The sequence below is a fragment of the Cherax quadricarinatus genome, chromosome 1 (genome assembly GCF_038502225.1).
Source record: "Cherax quadricarinatus isolate ZL_2023a chromosome 1, ASM3850222v1, whole genome shotgun sequence".
In the NCBI taxonomy this organism is placed as follows: Eukaryota; Metazoa; Arthropoda; class Malacostraca; order Decapoda; family Parastacidae; genus Cherax; species Cherax quadricarinatus.
The window spans coordinates 69,940,201-69,966,414 of record NC_091292.1 but is presented as its reverse complement, the minus strand read 5'-3'; the positions used below and the strand labels follow the sequence as shown (position 1 = coordinate 69,966,414).

The 26,214-nt window shown below is 39.0% G+C and overlaps 1 protein-coding gene across 1 annotated transcript in view; it reads left to right on the top strand.

The window, feature by feature from the left end:
• DNAlig3 (DNA ligase 3) overlaps window positions 1-26,214 on the top strand; it is a gene marked incomplete in the record, with an annotated part of 346,401 nt that overhangs the window by 194,363 nt on the left and 125,824 nt on the right. Inside the window, 1 exon segment of the mRNA XM_070082655.1 lies at window positions 22,722-22,807. Coding sequence (XP_069938756.1) covers window positions 22,722-22,807 — 86 coding nt within the window.

The following is a 26,214-nucleotide window of genomic DNA, read 5'->3' as shown; positions in this document are numbered from 1 at the left end:
CAGAAGTGACAGGTTATACAAGATTAGAAATGTTTTCATGTATCTCAAACAAAAGTTCAGCATATACTTTTATCCATTCAAGAATCTTGTAATTGACGAGTCTTTGATTTTGTTCAAAGGTAGACTGTCATTCAAGCAGTGTATACCGAGCAAGAGGAAACGCTTTGGTATAAAACTGTTTGTACTCTGTGATTGTGACAGTGGCCTGGTGTTGGATGTTGTTGTATACACGGGTAGTAAAACATTGAAAGATACCAAGATGTTATTGGGTATCTCAGGTGACGTAGTGAGAAACATGATGGTACCTTATCTTGGTAAGGGGCATACATTATATACCGATAACCGGTACACAAGCCCATTACTCAGTGATTTCATGCGAGTGAACAAGACAGATGTGTGTGGCACAGTGCGTTCTAATCGTAAACATATGCCCAGGCTCAACGCAGGTGCTCGTGGTGATGACGTGCAGGTGTTTACTGCCAATGACATCATGGCATTATGGTGGCATGACAAACGAGATGTCACATTGTTGACAACCATTCACTGTAATGAAATGCAAGACAGTGGCAAAGTTGATCGAGTGACTAATGAACATATTCGAAAACCAGTGACAGTGATTGATTTTACACAAAACATGCGCTTGGTTGACAAATGTGACATGCAGATTGGTTTTGTTGACTGTGTTCGTAAGAGTTACAAGTGGTACATGAAACTTTTCTTCCATCTCATGGACATTTCAATGCTCAATGCATATAATATGTACCAAATAAAGACTGGCAACAGACCACTGTATGGTGAATTTTGTTTGTCTGTTGTCAGACAACTCATAATGAAGTACCAGGTAACAACAACTGCTATACAACACGGTCCTCGAATTCCTCAGGATATACCCAAGTGTTTGAGGAGGGAAGGTGATCATTTCATAATACAACTTCCTTCAACTCAGAAGAAATTTGCTCAGAAGAGATGCATCGTCTGTGCACAAACAAAAAGACGGCAACAAAGACGCAAAGACACTCGGTTTATGTGTGAGGAATGTAAGGTGCCTCTGTGCATGGTGCCTTGTTTCAAGGAGTTCCACAAGCTCCAGCAGTTCTAAAACCATGTCCAGTGATTGTAAATATGTAAATATATGATAGAACATTAGTATTATACAAGATTTGTGCATGTTTATTGTAATAAACAACAGTGGTAAACAATAATATGATAATAACTTTAGTGCGGTTATTGTGTTCAATACAGTGAGTTTATATATATACATTATATACAGTATTGGTCTCTCAGGCCCCAAATGTTAGTAGGAATAGAAAAAATTGGAAAAGGAAAGAAAAAACAACAAAAACCGCAAAATAATGCTATGCGCGTATGTGGAATTTGTCGATGTTGCCGCCACCACATCATTTTTGACAAACTTCTTGGCACTGTATCTCGGTAAGTACTGATCAGAATTTTTTTTTTGTCTTATTACCTTCACAAAAATATGCTCTTTAATTCTGTAAGAAAAAATAATTTTTTTTTTTTTTTTTCAAAATTTCTTGGATACTGGAGCACCACTTCAGATTTTGGCCTTGGACCCTGAAGGGGTTAAAGTGCAGGCATTGTACTTCCCATTTCTAGGACTCAAGTCTGGCTATATAAAAATAACCGATTTCCCTGAATCCCTTCACTAAATATTACCCTGCTCACACTCCAACATCTCGTCAGGTCCCAAATACTATTCGTCTCCATTCACTCCTATCTAACATGCTCATGCACGCTTGCTGGAAGTCCAGGCCCCTCTCCTACAAAACCTCCTTTACCCCCTCCCTCCAACCTTTTCGAGGACGACCCCCACCCTGCCTTCCTTCCCCTACAGATTTATACACTCTTCAAGTCATTCTACTTTGATCCATTCTCTCTAAATGACCAAACCACCTCAACAACCCCTCCTCAGCTCTCTGACTAATACTTTTATTAACTCCACACCTTCTCCTAATTTCCACACTCCGAATTTTCTGCATAATACTTACACCACACATTGCCCTTAGACAGGACATCTCCACTGCCTCCAAACGTCTCCTCGCTGTGGCATTTACAGCCCAAGCTTCACACCCATATAAGAGTGTTGGTACCACTATGCTTTCATACATTCCCTTCTTTGCCACCATAGGTAACGTTTTTTGTCTCCACATATACCTCAACGCACCACTCACCTTTTTTCCTTCAATTCTATGATTAACCTCATCCTTCATAAATCCATCCACTGACACGTCAACTCCCAAATATCTGAAAACATTCACTTCTTCCATACTCCTCCTCCCCAGTTTGATATCCAGTTTTTCTTTATCTAAATCATTTGATACCCTCATCACCTTACTCTTTTCTATGTTCACTTTCAACTTTCTACCTTTACACACACTCCCAAACTCGTCCACTAAACTTTGCAATTTTTCTTTAGAATCTCCCTTAAGCACAGTATCATCCGCAAAAAGTAACTGTATCAATTCCCATTTTGTCTTTGATTCCCCATAATTTAATCCCACTCCTCTCCCAAATACCCTAGCATTTATTTCTTTTACAACCCCAACTATAAATGCATGTATATTAAACAACCATGGTGACATTACACATCTTTGTTAAGACTTTCACTGGGGAGAAATCTCCCTCTCCTACACACCCTGTCCTGTGCCTCACTATCCTCATAAAAACTGTTTACAGCATTAAGTAACTTACTACCTATTCCATATACTTGCAACATCTGCCACATTGCTCCCCTATCCACTCTGTCAGTGGTCAGTACGCTGAGGTCAGAGGTCACGCGTGGTCATACCTTCCTAAGCTCTTGGGAGTTAGCATGGGCTGTTACCAAGCGCCATGGCTTGTTGTAGTGTTTTAGAATCTCAGGTTCAAGTGTTGAAGAAGGAGGTTCTACTTCTTCATGAGGAAAATAGGAGGCTGACACTTCGCATAGATGGGTTTGGGAGTGAGTGTGTGATGGATTTAGCTGGTAAGGAGGAAATGGTCACCACCAGTGAGAGTGGCAGCTGCTTAAAGTGGCAAGTGGTTCACAGTTTAGGAAGAAGGAAGATAAGGAGAGTTAACAGAGAAGATGTGAAGGTAGGAAATCAATTCTCTGTTCTCCAGGACGAGTGTACTTCAGTGGATAGTGAGGTTGAAGGTACCACTGATTCCCCCCTGCTAATCAAGGTAAGAATATTTTAACTGTAGGAGATTCTCAGGTAAGATATATGGACCGTGCTTTTTGTAACAGAGATAGAAAGGTCAGACAGAGAGTGTGCCTCCCAGGAGCTGGTGTTGGTGACATAATCAGCAGGTTGGATAATAATATGTCAGGTAATGGGAACAAGCCCATTATCTGTTTTAGTGCTGGGGTAATGACACTGGGAAGGGCAGGAGACAGGAGCTGCTGGATAAATACAGGTCAGCCGTAGAAGTAGTCAGGTCTAGGGGAGGGATCCCAGTCATATGTAGCATCTTGCCTAGGAAGGGAGTGGGCAATGAATGGATGTCTAGGGCAATTGGTATAAATTGCTGGCTGGACAGGTACTGCAAGGAACTGGCAATCCCATTCATTGATAACTGGGACAGCTTCTATGGCAAACGTGATATGTGTGCAAGGGATGGGGTTCATCTCTCTGGGGCTGGAGTGATTGCATTAGCCAATTCAATTGAGGGGGTAATTGATGACTTGTCCAGGACTTGAAACTGATAGATTATAGAGGTATAGGTGTTTGTGGGAAACAATCAGGCTGCAGTATTAGGGTTGAAAACAACGGATATTACCGGGACACCTCAGGGATATGTTTAAAAGACAATATTCAGAATAAAGTTGCTAGTAGATAGTAGAGGGCAACTAGTAACGAGTTCCCTTAAGGTTTACTATACAAATAGTAGGAGTCAAAGAAATAAGATAGATGAGCTAAGATTACTTGCAAGTGCAGGTAATATAGATATTATTGCTATAACAGAGACCTGGTTCAACCTGAAAGATAGATAAATGCCTTCTGAATGCAACATTCAGGGTTATAAACTATTCCACACTGATAGGGTCAACAGGAAGGGTGGTGGAGTAGCAATGTTTGTCAGAGAAAATTTACATTGTTGTCTTAGACATGATATAAGATTAGAAACATCGGACACAGAATCTGTTTGGCTACAGTTTCTCTAGGGTCATGACAAATTAATTTTGGGTGTGATTTATAGGCCCCCAAACCTTGATAGGGAGTCCAGTAAGCTGTTATGGGATGAAATTCATAAGGCATCTAGATATGAAAATGTTGTGTTAATGGGAGATTTTAACTTCAGACAAATTGATTGGAACAATATGACAGGAAATCTTAGAGTCTAGTGACTTTCTTGACATGGTTCAGGATTGCTTTTTAGAAGTTTGTGACAGAACCAACTAGAGGAAACAATCTGCTTGACTTGGCTCTTGCGAACAAAGAATCACTAATTAATAATCTTGAGGTTAATGATGAGCTTGGGAAAAGTGATCACAAATCACTTAGCTTCAATATATCATGGAATTACCCAGATAACTGCAATCAAATCTTTGTCCCAGACTTTCGCTTGGCCAACTTCAGGGGACTGAAAAATTACCTGGGTGGGCTAAATTGGGATGTCCTGACTATGGGTCAGGTAGGTGATCTTGGTTGCCAATATGATGTTTTTCACAGCATAGTTCTAGCTGCCCAGACAACTAGCTCCCCTCTTCTATGTGATGGTTATTTGTGCACTGTTGACACACTATCTAGTGTAGTGGCATGAATTTATTCCGGCCAGTTTTTTTTATTATTATTATTATCACACTGGCCGATTCCCACCAAGGCAGGGTGGCCCGAAAAAGAAAAACTTTCACCATCATTCACTCCATCACTGTCTTGCCAGAAGGGTGCTTTACACTACAGTTTTTGAACTGCAACATTAACACCCCTCCTTCAGAGTGCAGGCACTGTACTTCCCATCTCCAGGACTCTAGTCCGGCCTGCTGGTTTCCCTGAACCCCTTCACAAATGTTACTTTGCTCACACTCCAACAGCATGTCAAGTATTAAAAACCATTTGTCTCCATTCACTCCTATCAAACACGCTCACGCATGCCTGCTGGAAGTCCAAGCCCCTCACACTCAAAACCTCCTTTACCCCCTCCCTCCAACCTTTCCTAGGCCGACCCCCACCCCGCCTTCCTTTCACTACAGACTGATACACTCTTGAAGTCACTCTTGTTTCGCTCTATTCTCTCTACATGTCCGAACCACCTCAACAACCCTTCCTCAGCCCTCTGGACAACAGTTTTGGTAATCCCGCACCTCCTCCTAACTTCCAAACTACAAATTCTCTGCATTATATTCACACCACACATTGCCCTCAGACATGACATCTCCACTGCCTCCAGCCTTCTCCTCACTGCAACATTCATCACCCATGCTTGTTGCAACCCCTGAATGGGTTACAATGATTATTATGTATATATATAATTATTACTTTTTCATTTAATTTTATATTGCTTATATTTGCGATAATAGCTAAATCGTAAATGTATTGCTTTATATTGTTATTTGACATAGTTTCCTTTGTTAGGTAGGATGTAACATATTATGTGCTCAGTTCAAGTCTTGATTGTCTAACTACTGTAATTATCGTTCTTTGCTCGTTATTCTGCCGGCTTCTGAGCTGCAGTTGTCCACGGAGCTATCACGTGATCGAGGGGGTGGGTGTCCTCACCTCGCCTGAAGTATTCAGTCTGGTCGAGACTCTCTTGGTGGTAGGACAGATTGTCTGTCTCATTATTCTTGTTAGTTCTGTAGAACTCCGTTCACAGAACATTGTATAGACTTAGTGATTTTCGACGTTGTACTGAGGTTGTGTGTCTCATAGACTCTCTGAGTAACTCAGGTCCTGAGCTGTAACTTCTCACTTAACTTGTACTGGTATCTGTGTATTATCACAGTCGGGGATTTTCTTATGCTGAACTTAGATTCAGTAGTATGGGAGTTTGGTGACTCTTGTGGAGGATCTGCTGATGGTCCCTACTTAGTGTCGTTATATTATCTCCTTGTTCCTGATTCTGTGTCGCAGTTGCTTGTTGTATTGCTATTGGGCTTAGCATTCTTTTTTGTTCAAGCAGACTGTTCTGGTTGCCAGACGGTTAAGAAGTTAGTTTATCTGAGGACTTTGTCAGTCACTTGTTTAAGTCTAGTCGATTCTTGAGACATAGTGAACTACTTAGAGCACTTACACACATACACATAAACTTGTACATATTTGTAATATCTTATTAAATGTTAATGTACCAGACGGTACTTAAGAATTATAAATGTGATATGTGCTTTCAGCACAATAATATTGTTCTCGAGAGAATTGATATTATTTTGATTACTGTGATTAATTTAATTTAATTTAATTTGATAATATACCTCTAGACTTAATAAATTTATTAGATTTTAATTTCTCTAGTTAGTAGCCTACCAGTTGTAATCCTGAAGCACTATTGAATAATACTGAATTCTAATGGATAATTAGACAAGGATACTGACTACTTGTTACGAAAACCCAGTAACAGGCTGGATGCTAGAAGGGCAGTCCTTTCTAGTATTCACTGGAGATCTCTAAGCTTTTAGAATCGCGTTTTTTGTAACAATGCTTCACACCCATATAAGAGCGTTGGTAAAACTATACTCTCATACATTCCCCTTTTTGCCTCCAAGGACAAAGTTCTTTGTCTCCACAGACTCCTAAGTGCACCACTCACCCTTTTCCCCTCATCAATTCTGTGATTCACCTCATCTTTCATAGACCCATCCGCTGGGCCAGTTGTCATGTATTAATTATGCAACTTCTGCTGCAGTAGACAATGTTTCTAGTTATACACCTTCAAAAGTTCCTCCTAGTAATAATCCTACTGCACCTGTGTTACTTTTGTTCAAAGTAGGGAAATTAGATCTAATAAAAATGATCCCATATGGATGAACAATAGATTAAAACATCTCATTGGTCAAAAGAGAGGCATACATAGGCATATCAGAAGAGGGGATGGGCATTTAAGAAATCAATATATTCAATTAAAGCGACTAACCCAAAAGGGTTCTTTCAGGTATACAGAAGTAAGGTTAAGGACAAGATAGGCCCAGTTAAGAGTAACTCAGGTCAGATCACTGACAGTGATAAGGATATGTGTTAAATTTTCAATACTTACTTCCTCTCAGTTTTTACTCAGGAAGATACTAGCGAAATTCCTGAAATAATAGATTATGTAGAACAGGGCGATAAACTATGCACGATTGGTGTAACTAGTGACATGGTCCTCAGACAAATGGAGAAATTAAAACCTAACAAATCCCCAGGCCCTGATGAACTGTTTGCAAGGGTGTTAAAGGAATGTAAAGAGGAACTTAACATACAAACTTAACTACAAACTGGCACAGTGCCTGATAAGTGGAAAATGGCAAATGTAATACCTATTTACAAGGCAGGTGACAGGTCCTTAGCTTTGAACTATAGACCAATAAGCCTTACCTCCATAGTGGGAAAATTTATGGAATCAGTAATTGCCGAAGCAATTCGTAGCCATCTTGATAGGCATAAATTGATTAACCCTTCCTCTGTCGCAGGCCCCTTTCTGAAACTCATTCTATGTCGATAAATTTTTGGAAAAAAAAAAAAAAACAATTTTTTCTTATGAAATGATAGAGCATCTTTTCCTGATGGTAATGACACCAAAAGTACGAAATTTGGTCGAAAACTCACAGAATTACACTCCTGTGAAGTTAGCGGTCTCGGCGACATAAAGGCATCGGCGATTTCCTCAACTTTGAGCCCTGTTTTTGGCCAATTTCTTGTTCCACTTGACCAAACTCATAGATGTTTCTTTAAAACTCCATTTTTTTCTATCTGCTGAGTACAAGAAACCGCCCATATACCTATTTGAACTACCCAATAAAGTGGCCAGAAATTGGTAATTTGGCATTTTCACACAAATTAAAAAAGATGCCGATTTCAAAATAGGGTCCAGAATAAACAATGTAGACATTCTTGGCACTAAAATAACATATCCTCTGTTCATTAGTCACGTCTCTAGGCCCCTCTTATATTACTATTGCTTTCTATTTTTATTTTTTATTCATACAAAAAATACAAAATTTACTGTTATGCAGACTACTGCATTATTGTAAAAATGGTATAAATAATATCAGTGCACTAGTGAAAGAATATTAGACTCCCTAGTTGAAGTGTATTGGACGTGTGGTGTGATTTGCTTACTCCTGAACATTGGTAAAAATCGAACATTTCCGGTACTTTGAGCTCAATTTCAAGGTCGTTTTCATTGTGAAAGTAATCAAAATCTTTATATGTTTTCCATTTTATCACCTGAGACCATGAAAACGAGAATACAATGATAAATACTATACGAAAATACACCTCAAAATCGGTGTTTTAATCCAAAAAACGGTCAGTTTTTTTTCTCATTATGCACTTCGTGCTGCAGGATTTTTTTTATGCATTGCACACTGACCACACAGACCCATTCTCTCACATGTGGGCCTACCAGCTTTCTCCCGCTTGATTTGAAGCCGCTAGAATTTACGTGTATAAATACGTCAGAAACAGTGGTGCGTAAGACGTACAGTGGACCCTCGCATAACGCTATTAATCCATTCCTGAGAGCTCAGTGTTATGCGAAATTATCGTTATGCGAATTAATTTTCCCCATTAGAAATAATGGAAATCAAATTAATCTGTTCCTGACACCCAAAAGTATGAAATTTTTTTTTTTTTTACCACTTGAAATATTAATTTTAATACACACAAATTGAAGAAGACATGCACAGTTACATGACACTTACCTTTATTGAAGATCTGGTGATGATTGATGGGATGGGAGGAGGGGAGAGTGTTGATGGTCTTAGTGTTTAGAAGGGGAATCCCCTTCCATTAGGACTTGAGGTAGCAAGTCCTTTTCCGGGGTTACTTCCCTTCTTCTTTTAATGCCACTAGGACCAGCTTCAGAGTCACTGGACTTCTGTCGCACAACATATCTGTCCATAGAGGTCTGTACCTCTCGTTCCTTTATGACTTTCCTAAGTGGTTCACAACACTGTCAGTGTACAGGTTGCCAACACGGCTTGCAACAGCTGTCTGAGGGTGATTTTCATCCATAAAGGTTTGCACTTTAAGCAACATTGCACAGATTTCCTTAATTTTTGAAGTAGGCAACTTCTTCAATTTCTCTCTCCCCTCCTCCGAAGCAGTTTCCTCAGGCGTGGCCTCATGTTGTTGAAGATGATCTAGCAGCTCATCAGTGGTTAGTTCTTAATTGTCCTCCTCCACCAACTCTTCCACATCCTCCCCACTAGCCTCCAACCCCAAGGACTTCCCCAATGCCGCAATTGATTCCTCAACTGGCATACGCCTCTCAGGGTTAGCCTCAAATCCTTCAAAATCCCTTTGGTCTACACATTCTGGCCACAGTTTCTTTCAAGCAGAGTTCAAGGTCCTCTTAGTCACTCCCTCCCAAGCCTTACCTATAAGGTTTACACAATTGAGGATATTAAAGTGATCTCTCCAAAACTCTCTTAGTCAATCGAGTTTCTGAGGTCACTACAAAGCACCTTTCAAACATAGCTTTTGTGTACAGTGTTTTGAAGTTTGCAATAACCTGCTGGTCCATGGGCTGCAGGAGAGGAGTGGTATTAGGAGGCAAAAACTTCACCTTAATGAAGCTCATGCCCCCACAAAGTCGCTCTGCCTAGTCTGTAGGATGACCAGGGGCATTGTCTAACACCGGGAGGCACTTAAGGTCTAATTTCTTTTCAGTTAGGTAATTTTTCACATTGGGGGCAAATGCTTGGTGTAACCAGTCATAGAAAAAGTCCCTCGTGACCCATGCCTTACTGTTTGCCCTCCACAGCACACACAAATTAGCCTTGAGGATATTCTTTTGCCTGAACGCTCTGGGAGTTTCAGAGTGATACACTAATAAAGGCTTCACTTTGCAATCACCACTAGCATTGGCACACATTAACAGAGTAAGCCTGTCTTTCATAGGCTTATGTCCTGGGAGTGCCTTTTCCTCCTGAGTAATGTAGGTCCTGCTTGGCACTTTCTTCCAAAACAGGCTTATTTTGTCACAATTAAACACTTGTTCAGGTTTCAGTCCTTCACTGTCAATGTACTCCTTGAATTCCTGCACATATTTTTCAGCTGCTTTGTGGTCCGAACTGGCAGCCTCACCATGCCTTATCACACTATGTATGCCACTACGCTTCTTAAAACTCTCAAAGCAACCTTTGTTGGCCTTTAATTCACTCACATCATCACTAGTTGCAGGCATTTTTCTAATTAAATCCTTATGCAACTTCCTAGCCTTTTCACTTATGATCACTTGAGAGATGCTATCTCCTGCTATCTGTTTTTTGTTTATCCACACCAATAAGAGTCTCTCAACATCTTCTATCACTTGCGATCTCTGTTTCGAAAACACAGTTGCACCTTTGGCAAGAACAGCTTCCTTGATTGCCGTTTTCTTGGACACAATATTAGCGATGGTTGATTGGGGTTTACTATACAACTTGGCTAGCTCGGGGACACGTACTCCACTTTCATACTTAGCAGTGATCTCTTTCTTCATCTCTGTAGTAATTCTCACCCTTATTCCTGTAGGGTTGGCACTAGAAGCTTTCTTGGGGCCCATGGTCACTTATTTTGCAGATGAAGCCACAAAAAATGCTGTAATAATGCAAAATGTTCAGATTGTATGCTTGGATGTTACCGCGGAGGCTGGCTTGTAAACAATGCCACCGGCGGAACATGTGATGCTGGCTTATGCTGCACATTAGACGCGTCTCGGACGAATAGCGTTGAGCGAGTTTTTTAGCAGTATGCGAGGCAAAATTTTAGCGATAAAATGTATTGGTATGCGGATTTAACATTATTTGATGCCAACGGTGTGCGAGGGTCCACTGTATATATACGACCGAAACAGTCAAAGGGGTAATGAATCTCAACACGGTTTTACAAAGGGGCGTTCCTGTCTTAAGAATATACTAACTTTTTTCACTAAGGTGTCTGAGGAGGTAGATCATGGTAATGAATATGATATTGTGTATATGGACTTCAGTAAGGCTTTCGATAGAGTTCCACATCAGAGGCTATTGAGGAAACTTAAGGCACACAGAATAGGAGGAGAAATTTTTTCCTGGGTAAAGGCATTACTGGCAAATAGGCAACAGAGAGTTTGCATAAATGGGGAGAAATCAGAATGGGGGCACGTCACAAGCGGTGTTCCGCAGGGGTCAGTATTGGGCCTGTTGTTGTTCACAATTTACATAAATGACATAGATGAGGGAATAAATAGCGACATAAGCAAATTTGCTGATGACACCAAAATAGGCCAGCCAATTCATTCTAATGAGGACACTAGAGCACTCCAGGATGATTTGAATAGACTGATGCAGTGGTTGGAAAAGTGGCAGATGCAGGTTAATATAGACAAATGCAAAGTTCTAAATGTTGGACATTTAAATGTGCGACATATAAACTAAATAATGTAGATCTTTATACTACTGATTGCGAAAAGGATTTAGGAGTTCTGGTTAGCAATAATCTAAAACCAAGACAACATTGCATTAGTGTTCACAATAAAGCTAACAGAATTCTTGGCTTCATATCTAGAAGTATAAATAATAGAAGTCCTCTGGTTGTTCTTCAACTCTATATATACTTGGTTAGGCCTCATTTAGATTATGCTGCACAGTTCTGGTCACCATATTACAGAATGGATATAAATGCACTGGAAAATGTACAGAGGAGGATGACAAAGTTGATCCCATGTATCAGAAATCTTCCCTATGAGGATAGACTGAGGGCCCTGAATCTGCACTCTCTCAAGAGGCGTAGAATTAGAATTAGATGTGATCGAGGTGTATAAATGGAAAACAGGAATAAATAAAGAGGATGTAAATAGCCTGCTGAAAATTTCCAGCCAAGACAGGACTCGCAGCAATGGTTTCAAGTTGGAAAAATTCAGAATCAGGAAGGATATAGGAGAGCACTGGTTTGGTAACAGAGTTGTGGATGAGTGGAACAAACTCCCGAGTACAGTTATGGAGGCTAAAATGTTGTGTAGTTTTAAAAATAGGTTAGATAAATACATGAGTGGGTGTGAGTTGGACCTGACATGCTTCTGCTACTAGGTCTGATGCCTTGCTCCTTCCTTAAGTGGAAGTGATGTGGTTAGGTGGGTCATTGGGCTAATTGGGGAGGGGGGGGGACATGGACCTGCTTTGCATGGGTCTGTAGGCCTTTTGCAGTGTTCCTTCTTTCTTATGTTCTTAAATGCAATGAAGACTTCCCTACCTATATCTAAATACTGTTAACATATATGCTTCATTATAAACACTTGAGCTACACATCCCCTATGCACTTTAAAACCTCTGAAACCTCTTCTGCAGTCCTGTATTCTGTCTTACCTCTAATTCTTTCAATAATCACCCTACCATACACTTTTCCTGGTATACTCAGTAAACTAATTCCTCTATACTTTTTACAATCTCTTTTGTCTCCCTTCCCTTTATATAAAGGAACTACAGTTGCTCTCTGCCAATCCCTAGGTACCTTCCCCTCTTTCATACATTTATTAAACAAAAATATCAACCACTCTAACACTATATCCCCCCCCTGCTTTTAACATTTCTGTCTTGATCCCATCAGTTCCAGCTGCTTTACCCCCTTTCATTGTACGTAATACCTCACGCACCTCCCCCCACACCTCACATCCTGTTCTTCTTCACTCCTGAAAGATGGTATACCTCTCTGGCCAATTCATGAAATTACCGCCTCCCTTTCTTCATTGACATTTAAAAGTTCCTCAAAATATTCTCGCCATCTACCCAATACCTCCATCTCCCCATCTACTAACTCCCCTACTCTGTTTTTAACTGACAAATCCATTCGTTACCTAGGCTTTCTTAACTTGTTTAACTCGCTCCAAAATTTTTTTCTTATTTTCATTAAAATTTCTTGACAGTGCCTCTCCCACTCTCATCTGCTCTTCTTTTCCACTCTCTCACCACTCCCTTCACCTTTCTTTTACTCTCCATATACTCTTCTCTTCTTATAACACTTCTGCTTTGTAAAATCCTCTCATAAGCTACCTTTTTCTCTTTTATCACACCCTTTATTTCATCATTCCACCAGTCACTCCTCTTTCCTCCTGCACCCACCCTCCTATAACCACAAACTTCTGCCCCACATTCTAATAGTGCATTTTTAAAACTATTCCAACTATTCCTCCCCACTACTTATACTTGCTGCTTTACCCCCTTTCATTGTACGTAATACCTCACGCACCTCCCCCACACCTCACATCCTGTTCTTCTTCACTCTTGAAAGATGGTATACCTCTCTGGCCAATTCATGAAATTACCGCCTCCCTTTCTTCATTGACATTTAAAAGTTCCTCAAAATATTCTTGCCATCTACCCAATACCTCCTTCTCCCCATCTACTAACTCCCCTACTCTGTTTTTAACTGACTAATCCATTCGTTACCTAGGCTTTCTTAACTTGTTTAACTCGCTCCAAATTTTTTTTCTTGTTTTCATTAAAATTTCTTGACAGTGCCTCTCCCACTCTCATCTGCTCTTCTTTTCCACTCTCTCACCACTCCCTTCACCTTTCTTTTACTCTCCATATACTCTTCTCTTCTTATAACACTTCTGCTTTGTAAAATCCTCTCATAAGCTACCTTTTTCTCTTTTATCACACCCTTTATTTCATCATTCCACCAGTCACTCCTCTTTCCTCTTGCACCCACCCTCCTATAACCACAAACTTCTGCCCCACATTCTAATAGTGCATTTTTAAAACTATTCCAACCCTCTTCAACCTCCCCACTACTTATACTTGCACTAGCCCACCTTTCTGCCAATAGTTGCTTATACAGTGGACTCCCGCTTTACGATCACCTCCCAATGCGACCAATTATGTAAGTGTATTTATGTAAGTGCGTTTGTATGTGTATGTTTTGGGGTCTGAAATGGACTAATCTACTTCACAATATTCCTTATGGGAAAAAATTTGGTCAGTACTGGCACCTGAACATACTTCTGGAATGAAAAAGTATTGTTAACCGGGGGTCCACTGTATCTCACCCGAACTTCATCCTCCCTTAATTTATACACTTTTACCTCTCTCTTACTTGTTGTTGCCATTTTCCTCTTGTCCCATCTACCTCTTACTCTAACTGTAGCTACAACTAAATAATGATCTGATATATCAGTTGCCCCTCTATGAACATGTACATCCTGGAGTCTACCCATCAACCTTATAAGTATTGTATTAAATGTAACTCATCACTGCATCCACATACAAATACATTATCATTGCTTTTTGGAATTTAGAGACCTATAAAACATTTGGTTGGCTTTTTTGGGGTGAAATGAATGTAACCATACTCTCAATGTGTGTTCTTCAGTTCAGTTCACACAATTTTTTATTAGATGCTGTTTTCAGGAACACTGTTTTTTTTTTTATTAACACATCCGCCATTTCCCACCAAGGCAGGGTGGCCTGAAAAAGAAAAGTTTTCATAATTATTCACTCCATCATTGTCTTGCCAGAGGTGTGCTTACACTACAATTATAAAACCAACATTTACACTTCTTAAATAACAAAAAAAGGCACAATACCATGACTGGAACGATACACAAATAACCTGCGCATAGAGAGGAGCTTATGGCGACATTTCAGTCCGACTTGGACCATTTACAAAATCACACTAAGAAGAGCGGACGGGTATATATAGGCAGGAACTGGTAGTGGTAGTAGTAGAGTAATGCAGGTACTGTACTTCCCATCTCCAGGACTCAAGTCCAGCCTGCTGTTCTCCCAGAATCCCTTCATAAATGTTACCGTGCTCATATTCCAACAGCACGTCAAGTCCTAAAAACCATTTGTCTCCACTCGCTTCTGTTTACATGCTCACGCATGCTTGCTGGAAGTCCAAGCCACTTGCACACAAAACCTCCTTTATTCCCTCCCTCCAACCTTTTCTAGGCTGACCCTACCCCGTTATCCCTTCACTACAGATTCATAGTCTCTCAAAGTCATTCTATTTTGTTCTATCCTCTCTACATGTCCGAACTACCTCAATAACCCCTCCTCAGCCCTCTGGATAATAGTTTTGGTAATCCTGCACCTCCTTCAAAAGCAGTGTCATCAGCAAAGAGCAACTGTGACAACTCCCACTTTGTGTTAGATTCTTTATCTTTTCACCCCACACCCCTTGCCAACACCAGAGCATTCATTTCTCTTTCAACCCTAACTCTAAGTATATTGAATAACCATGGTGACATGACACATCTCTGTCTAATACCTACTTTTACTGGGAAATAATATCCCTCTCTCCTACTAACTCTAACCTGAGCCTCACTATCTTTGTAAAAGCTCTTCACTGCTTTCAGTAACCTACCTCCTATTCCATACATTGCGACATGTGCATGTTGCCCCCCTATTGACCCTATCATATGCCTTTCTCATATCCATAAATTCCCCAAAAACTTCTTTACCCTTATCTAAATACTGTTCACCAATATGTTTCACTGTAAACACTTGGTCTACACACTCATCTTTCCTAAAGCCTCCTTGTTCATCTGCTATCCTACTCTCTGTCTTACTCTTAATTCTTTGAATAACAGCTCTGCCATACACTTTACCAAATATACTCAACAGACTTCTTTCAACAATCTGGCCGTATCCCACGAAGGTAGGGTGGCCCAAAAAGAAAAACAAAAGTTCCTCTCTTTTAAATTTAGTAATTTATACAGGAGAAGAGGTTACTAGCCCCTTGCTCCTGGCATTTTAGTCACCTCTTATGACAAGCATGACTTATGGAGGAAAAATTCTGTTCCACTTCCCCATGGAGATAGGAAATAAAGAAGAACAAGAACTAGTAAGAAAATAGAAGAAAACCCAGAGGGGTGTGTGTATAATATATTTGTACATGTATGTGTAGTGTGACCTAAATGTAAGTAGAAGTAGCAAGACATACCTGAAGTTTTCCAAGTTTATGAGACAAAAAGACACCAGCAATCCTACCATCATGTAAAATAATTACAGGCTTCCATTTTACACTCGCTCGGCAGGACATTAGTACCTCCCTGGGTGGCTGCTTTCTACCAACCTAATACCAAGGACTCGACAGACTTATTCACCTATAATTTTTACACTTTTTTTTTTGTCCCCTTTGTTTTATACAAAGGAACTATGTATGCTCTCTGTCAGTCCCTAGGTACTTTACCGTCTTCCATACATTTATTAGATAAAAACACTAACCACTCCAAAACTATGTTCCCACCCGCTTTTAACCCTTAAATGGTCCAAACAGATCAACGTTCAAATTCATAGTGCTACAAAAATAGATCTACTTTTTTTTACATATTTTCAAATATAACAAAAAAAATAATGTAGATAAAGGTTTTTTTTACACGTTTTCAAATGTAAAACAAAAAAGAAGATCTACAATTTTTTACATACTTTCAGATGTTGAAAAAACGTATATATACGTTTGGACCGTTTAAGGGTTAACATTTCTATCTTTATCCCAGCAATCCCAGCTACTTTACCCCCTTTCATTCTACCAACTGCATTTCCCCCTCACTCACAACTGGTTCTTCCTCACTCCTACAAGATGTTATTCCTCCTTGTCTTATACACAAAATCACAGCTTCCCTATCTTCTTCATCATTTAACAATTCCTCAAAATATTCCCTCCATCTTCCCGATACTTCTAACTCTCCAATTAATAGCTCTCCTCTCATATTTTTAACTTTCAAATTCATTTGTTCTTTAGGCTTTCTCAACTTATTAATCTCACTCCAAAACTTTTTCTTACTTTCAACAAAATTTGTTGATAACATCTCACCCACTCTCTCATTTGTTCTCTTTTTGCATTACTTCACCACTCTCTTAACTGCTTTTTTTCTTTTCATTTACTTTTCCCTCCTTGTATCACTTCTACTTTGTAAAAACCTCTCATATGCTAACTTTTTCTCTCTTACCAGTCACTCCTCTTCCCTCCTGCACTCACTTTCCTGTAACTCCAAACATCTGCTGAACACTCTAACACTACATTTTTAACCCTTTCAGGGTCCAGAGGCCAAATTTCAAAGTGCACACCAGGGTCCAAGAATTTTCAAAGAAAATTTTTGTTATTTTTTCTTATGAAATGGTAGAGAATCTTTTTCTGAAGGTAATAAAACAAAAAGTATGATGTTTGATGGAAAATTGACGAAATTATGCTCGCGAATTTTGATGCGTCAGCGATATTTATGAATCGGCGATTTTGCCGACTTCGACTCCTATTTTAGGCCAATTACATTATTCCAGTCGACCAAATTCTTAGCTGTTTCACTAGTATTACTTCTATTCTATTGATTGAGCACAATAAGTCGCCCAGTCAACTGTTTCAACCACAAAATAAAGTGATCAGAAATTGGTAACTTGGCCAATTTAACACAAGGTTCAAAATATTCCAATTTCAAAATAGGGTCCAGAATAAACAATGCAGGCATTCCTGGCACTGAACTAACATTTCCTCTGTTCATTAGTTATGTTTTGAGGCTTTACAAATGAATTCCATTTTGATTTTTTATTCACATAATGAATTTTTATTTAAACCAAAAAATAGAAGATTTACTGTTATGCAATATTGTAATATTTGTATAAATATCATCACCACATTTGTGAATGTATATTAGACAAATCAGGTGGCGTGTATTAGACGTGTGAGGTCGTTTGTTTACTCTTGAACATTGACAAAAATTTAACATTTCCGCTGCTTTGAGCTCAGTTTCAAGCCATTTCCCATGCTAAAACCAATCAAAATCATCTCTATCTCTGTAATATATATTCCATTCTATGAAATGAGACCAAAAAATTGCAAATATAACTATAAAAAACATACGAAAAAACACTGCAAAGTCGCTGTTTTAATCGAAAATCACGGTCTCAGTTTTTTTCTCTCATTATACACTGTGTGCTGCAGGATTTGTTTTATGAGGTGCACACATACCACATAGATGTATTCTCTCATATCTAGGCCCAAATTTACCACTCACAGCTTATCAGAGTGAGCTGAGCTCATGGCGTAGATCTACGGTTTGGACCCTGAATGTAAAGCCGTAGATCTACGGCACAGACCCTGAAAGGGTTAAATTTACCCCATACATCTACCCTATTGCCTATACAGTGGACCCCCGCCTTACAATCAGCTTCCATTGCGACCAATTGTGTAAGTGTATTTATGTAAGTGCTTTTGTACGTGTATTTTTGGGGGTCTGAAACGGACTAATCTAATTCACAATATTCCTTATGGGAACAAATTCTTTCGGTAACGGCACCTGAACATACTTCTGGAATGAAATTATATCATAAGGCGGGGGTCCACTGTACTCTCAGTAGCCCATCTATCCTCCAATAGTTGTTTATATCTTACCCTAAATGTCTCCTCCTTTAGTTTATAAGCCTTCGCCTCTCTCTTACTTCCTGCTTCCGTTTTCCTTGTATCCCATCTACCTTTTACTCTCACTGTAGCTACAACTAAAACGTCATCAAATATATCTCTGGCCCCTCTATAAACATGTACATCCTGAAGTCTACCTAACAGTCTTTTATCTACCATTAAGTAGTCCAACAAACTATTGTCATTATGCCCCTATATCATATCTTGTATACAGTAGGGCCCCGCTTTACGGCGTTTTGCTAATACGGTCATTTCAAATTATGCCCAAAACACACTATACGGCTCCCCCACCTGTCTTTCTAATACAGTCTCCGTGCCCCACCCTGTTTGTTTACATTCTATGTGAGATCCGTAAGCACTAAGTCTCTCCATTATGTCTGTAAACTCCAAAATTTCAGGTGTTTTTAGAAGTTATTTCATATTTTATATATACTCTGGTAATTATACTTATGTATACCTGTACCTAAATAAACTTACATACTGTGCTGGCATGCAGGTACACATTAAAATCAGTAAGAGTGTCTTATGTCTCGAGACGTCATATTAGTAATGATAATAATAATCACCGAGTCTCATCAAATGTTGTATATTACGTTAATATACAGTGGACCCCCGGTTAACGATATTTCTTCACTCCAGAAGTATGTTCAGGTGCCAGTACTGACCGAATTTGTTCCCATAAGAAATATTGTGAAGTAGATTAGTCCATTTCAGACCCCCAAACATACACGTACAAACGCACTTACATAAATACACTTACATAATTGGTCACATTCGGAGGTAATCGTTATGCGGGGGTCCACTGTACATATTTTCACTAATCCATCTATGATATTTTTTCAAAATTACATAATAAACACGATGCATAACATATAAATAAGATAAATACACCCCACAGTAGAATAAATAAACATAAATATGAGATGTGGTAGCCAGATGACTTGCACAAATGATGCCATATTAGAAATAATAATAATAATAATAATTATCACCGAGTCTCATTAAATGTCGTATATTACGTTAGTATACACATTTTTATTAATCCATCCATGATATTTTTTTCAAAATTGTATGCTAAACACGATGCAAAACATATAAAGATGATAAATACACCCCACAATAGAATAAATAAACATAAATGTGAGATGTGGTAGCCAGACTTTTATGAGTGACTGCAAGAATAACATTTTCTTTAGTCCAACATCAGAGAAAATGTGTTACTGGGGGTAACTGTAGACAATTATTCGTTTCGTATGTAAGTAAGTTTATTCAGGTATACACAAATACAGTTACATAGATTATCATACATAACAGCATATGTGTAGAGAACCTAGGATAACCCAAAAAAGTCAGACAGAGTGACTTATTTCCATTGCCTTCACTCAGAGCATTATTTCTTCTAAAAATGGTGTTACATGCGAATGGGAGTGTTCTTCTTTATTTATTCTACCGTATCAATGTAGAGACAACTTGTACACAATGTAACTTGTACACAAACCAGACGTGTACACTTTATGTGTTTACAAAACTTGCGTTCGCCTGGTTTGTTTACATAACTCTGCGCCTGTCCTCCCTCATGTACTCATTCTCTCTCTCTCTTGTTTACATATATTTGTTTTATCTCGTTTACCCTACATTAAGCCTACAAATATTTTAAGGTAAGTAATGAGTGAACTGTTAATGCATTTTATCGCTCTGGGATGCTTAAATATCATAGAATAGTATGTGTGGGTGGGTTGGCCTAGTATGGTAGCCTGGCTGACTACCATACATACTACACTTGATTTCTTACAATAAATACTACTCATCTAACCCTAGATTAAATGTAATAGAATATTATGTGTAAGTAGGGTGGCCTGGTATGGTAGCCTGGCTGACTACCATACATACCTTGATTTCTTACAATAAATACTACTTGTCTCACCCTAGATTAAGACTACAAATATTTTAAGGTAAGTAATGAGTGCACTATGTGTGTATTTTACTTTTTTATTGTTTTTTGATGCCTGGTTCTATTGCTAACTTAATATATGTTAGTGTAAACTTGTTATCTAGTGTTTGTATACATTTATAAGGGGAAAAAAGGGTGTTTCACTTTACGGCGATTTCCACTTTACGGCGGTAGCCTGGAACCTAACCTGCCATATAAGTGGGACCCTACTGTACTTATTTATCCTCTGTTTCTTAGAATATGTATTACCTATAACCAAACCCCTTTCTATACAAAGTTCAGTCAAAGGCTCCCCATTATCATTTACACTTGGCACACCAAACCTACCTACCACACCCTCTCTAAATGTTTCTCCTACTTGAGCACTTAGGTCCCCTACCACAGTTACTCTCTCACTTGGTTCAAAAGTTCCTACACACTTGCTTAACATCTCCAAAAATCTATCTCTTTCCTCTACACTCCTTTCTTCTCCAGGTGCATACACACTTATTATGACCCACTGTTCACATCCAACTCTTTAATCCACATATTCCTTGAATTTATATATTTATATTTCCTCTTCTCTTTCCATAACTGATCTTTCAACATTATTGCTACCTTTCCTTAGCTCTCTTTCAGATACTCCTGACTTAATCCAATTTATTTCTCCCCACTGAAACACCCCTACCCCCTTCAGCTTTGTTTTGCTTAAAGCTAGTACATCCAACTTCTTTTCATTCATAATATTAGCAATCATTTCTTTCTTATCATCCACAGGAACATTATTATCCTACGATCTACTATATATAGAACAGCCATAGTACACTTCTTATTAAGTTTGTATTTACATAACTAATTTACATTATCCAATTCTCCTGTTAATAAATGCAAAGGATATTGTATTGAGTTCACATACATTTAGCTCTCTTGTAAAGCTCCTCTGAATAGTGCAATTTTTTTACATGCAATTGAAAAGTATCTAGAATTAAATAGCATGTGACAAGCCTTTGTAGTACATGCTATTCCGTTTTGGATGCACCTTTTCAAGTGTATGTGCAAAAAGTCACACCATAAGTTTGGGATCTGGCAGTGAATACATCATAATATAGTCAAGCATAAATGTACAGTATTTAATAAAATCTAGTAATGTGATTGATATGATGTCAATTGTAATGCTTTATTCTCACCATATAGTAACCCACAGTCTTCCTGGCATGGCTTGGGCCCTTTAAAATATAGAGACTGAATGACAAAAGTGTGTGTGTGTGAGGGAGCACAAACAATAAACTGGCTAGGCTGGCCTACTGCTCAGAGAACAACGAAAATGGACAGGTTCTGGACATGGCTGCTTTGTCCCATACCAGACAAACATGGACATTAACAGACTTGGCCTGATAATTCAGAAGACAACTGGACACTATTGCTACTGACAAAATGCAGAATCACTCACTTTCGTCCATTCTGTTTGATAATTAGAGCATTTGTCCAAAATTTCCAAAATCCGTCATTGAGAGGTTTACTATACGTATATACATTAGGAAAGGGCAAGAGTAAAAGTCTAGGGAAAGGACTCTTCATGTTATATACTAATTACATTCCAGGTATACTCAGGGTGTCTTGAAGTTAACAAAGGGTTCTTCATCCTAGGAATTAGAGCTGCTCTCATTTTTTTTTCATCAAATTGGATTTCCTCCCATTACCAGGTACTAAATAGTCTTCTGTGGGTTTAGTGCTTCCCAATAGTAGTAGTAATAATAATAATTGTAATAATCTTCTTTCAGCAAACTGCCACTTATGACACACATGGCTTATGGAGGAAGAATTTTCTTCCACTTCCCTATGGAGAATAATAATAATAATAATAATAATAATAATAATAATAATAATGAGTTCATAATAATAATCTGCACTTCTAGAGATTTCATTAACTCTGCTCATACCTGTTGACCCTTTCCACCTAAGTACTAAATAAGTATGTGAGTGTTGGCAAGCTGTTGTCACTTGCGTCTTGAGGGGTAGTAGTGATAGACCTTAGGGCTGGGCTTCAAAATGATCTGATGTAAGATAACAACTCTTAGCTCTATATTCAATGGGCTATAAAAGAAAGGATTGTCTTATTCAGTTTCTTATTTAGAAATATTTTGGAGAGTGTTAAAAATCATGAATTTTGACTTTATGTGCTCTTTTTATAATAGTTTTTTTATTTATCTTCAATCTTTTAATGCAAATTAGTTAAGTTAAAGCTTTAGTTACTTATCCCAAAAATATTTCAGCCACTTCCAGATATATTCATTGGTATTCAAGTCAGTATACCAAACAACACAGAGAAAATTGATGAGCTGAAAAGATATGTTATAGCGTATCCTTTTATATATACTAGAAAGATATAATGTGTGAGGTAAGTGGCTTGACTCCTGTGTCTTTATTCCATTTAAAAATTTACTGTACTGTTCTTGAAATAGAAAATAAATTTTGTGTAAAATAAAGATTGGTGAAAATTAACCAACTTGATATGGAATTATAAGGTGTTCAGTTAAAGAGGTAAGATAGTAGGCTTGTCTTCAGTGTTTTTATTTCGATAGCTGTCTCCCACTGAGGTGGGGTTTCTGGAGAGATTATCTGGAGAGAGTTCCGGGGGTCAACGCCCCCGCGGCCCGGTCTGTGACCAGGCCTCCTTAGGTCAGTGTCCCAGGATGCGACCCACACCAGTCGACTAACACCCAGGTACCCATTTTACTGATGGGGAACATAGACAACAGGTGGAAAGAAACACGTCCAATGTTTCTACTCTGGCTGGGAATCGAACCCAGGCCCTCACCGTGTGAAGCGAGAGCGTTAACCACCAGGCCACCAGAGCCCCAAAGAAGAAAATACATTAACCATCATTCATTCGATCATTATCTTTGATTTTGTTTTTAACTCAGTGGCCATCTCCCACCAAGGCAGGGAGACCCAAAGAAGAAAACGTATTCACTGACATTAACTCATTTGCTGTCTTTCTAGAAATATGCAGACATCATAGTCAAAGTGCCCCCTCCAACTCCAATATGCCTACTCCTCCTTCAGAGTGCAGGCACTACCCTTTCCACCTCCTGGACTCAAGTCTGGATAACCAGTTCCCCTGAATCCCTTTATAAAAGTTCTTGTACTCACACTCCAAGCACTTCCATTAAAACTACTTGTCTCCATTCACTCTTATCTAACCTACTCACTCTAGCCTGCTGGATGTTTGAAAATATGCTGGAGAATAAATTTTGAAATTCACTATTATGAACTGTGGCATGCTTTTCGTTTGGTGCTTGTACATAAAATGGGCATAACTATACCACTTTGTTGCATCATGCAGTTATTTGATTGATTCCCAGTAAGTACTGTTTTGTCATAAGAAAATTTAAGTGCTTGTGTGCATTATTTTTTATTAAGAAGAGATCATGCAATCTCCATAAAAATTATAAAAGTAAATATAAACAATGATTTGTTTAATTGACTGCATATGAAAGTACAGTGGAACCTCTACTTAGGAGTTTAATCCGTTCTGTGACCTTGCTCGCATCTCGATTTACTCGTTCGTTGAGTCAATTTTCCTCATTTAAATTAATTGAAATGGAATTAATCCGTTCCATTGTAATTCCACGTACGACAAAATACGGTGGACCCCGGTTAACACCTGGATCGGATAGCACCAAAATCAGATAACGCCTTGCTTTGGCATAAAAAAATTGGCTCAGATAACACCTGAAAACTCGGTTTGGAGCTTTCGTCCCGAACGTGTCCGCTGGGCGGGCCCGGCCAGTCACCCAGTCTACCAGCCAGTGTGCCAATTTTTACAAAGCCAGTGAGGATGATTCTACATGTACATATGATATATTTTGTATTATTTCATTGTTTTTGGTGCTTGTAACTGCTAAATATACCACCATGGGCCCCAAGAAAGCTTCTAGTGCCAGCCCTATGGTAAAGAATGTGAGAAACACATAATTTAAGAAAAAGTTTGTAGAAAGTACGAAAGTGGTGGTGGTAGTGATTGTGGTAGAGGGTGGTGGTAGCAATGGTGGTAGAGGGTGGTAGTGATGGTAGTAGAGGGTGGTAGAGATTGTGATGGTGGTAGAAGGTGGTATTGATGGTGGTAGAGGGTGGTAGTGATGGTGGTAGAGGGTGGTAGTGATGGTGGTAGCAATGGTGGTAGAGGGTGGTAGCGATTGCGATGGTAGCAGAGGGTGGTAGTGATGGTGGTAGAGGGTGGTAGCAATTGTGATGATGGTAGAAGGTGGTAGCAATTGTGATGGTGGTAGAGGGTGGTGGTGGTAAAGGGTGGTAGTGATGGTGGTAGAGGGTGGTAGCAATTGTGATGGTGGTAGAGGGTGGTGGTAGAGGGTGGTAGCGATGGTGGTAGCAATGGTGGTAGTAGAGGGTGGTAGTGGTTGTGATGGTGGTATGGTGAGGCTGCCAGTTCTGACAAAAAAGTGGCTGAAAAATATGTGCAGGACTTTTAACCCTTTCAGGGTCAGCAGGCCCTCTCCCAAACCTGTTCTCAGGGTCGGTAAAAAATTAAAAAAAAAAAATTATTTTTCTTAAGAAAAGATAGTGTTTTTTTCTGAATTTTATAGGCTAAACAAAAAAATTTTACCATCAGTACTTACCGAGATATGGAGGCGTGAAGTTGATAGAAAATGACCAGCATACGGTAATATCGCCGACTGCCAGTCACCCGGTATTAGTTTATTTTATTTTTTAGGTACTATTTTTGTATTTTTTTTTTTTTTTTTTTTTTAATTTTTTTTCCAAATAACTTTTATGGCCTGTGAGACCAATATAAGCACTGTTTTGTAAGTTATTTCTTTTTCTATACTATACAATAACTGCGTAAACACTGTTGTCACTATTTTGTTTACAAAACATATTTACAATGTTGTTTATTACTTTTTTTCTATATTTTATATACACATATACAGTCACAGGACATGATTTTAGAAGTTTTTGAAATGTGGTGTCATGCACAGTGGTGTTTTACACTCCTCACACATAAAACGAGTGTCTCTTCGTTGTTGTGGGCGTTTTTTTGTATGTGCACAAACGCAACACCTCTTCTGAGCCTTTTTCTTGAAAGCAGTAGCAGGCAGTTTTACCAGGAAGTGATCACCATGCTTCAGATGAGAAGGGAGTTGTTGATAATTATGTGGGCGGTTTTCTAGTGCAGGCGCTGTTCCTTGGTACTTCATTATTATTTGTCTGATGACACAAACAAAATTCGCCATATGGTGGTTTGTTTCTGGTCCTCATCTTATATATATTACAAGCATTGAGCATGGAAATGTCCAGCATATGGAAAAAGAGTTTTATGTACCACTTATAACTCTTGCAAACACAATCAGCAAACCCAATCTGCATGTCACATTTGTCCACTGAGTGCATATTGAGGGTGTAGTCAGTAACAGCTGCAGGTTTTAGAATGGTTTCATTGCTTTCTCTATGCTGCCTGCCAGTGTCTGCCATTTCATTAGGGTGAACTGATGACAGTGTGACATCTCGTTTGTCATGCCACCGAAATGCCATGATGTCATTGGCAGCAAACGCCTGCACCTCACCTCTACGAGTGCCGGCGTCGAACCTGGGCATATGTTTGCGATTTGCATGCACTGTGCCACACACATCTGTCATTTTCACTCGCAAGATATCACTGAGTAAGGGGTTTGTGTACCAGTTATCAGTATATAATATATGTCCCTTACCAAGATATGGTTCCATCATTGTTCTAACCACATCACC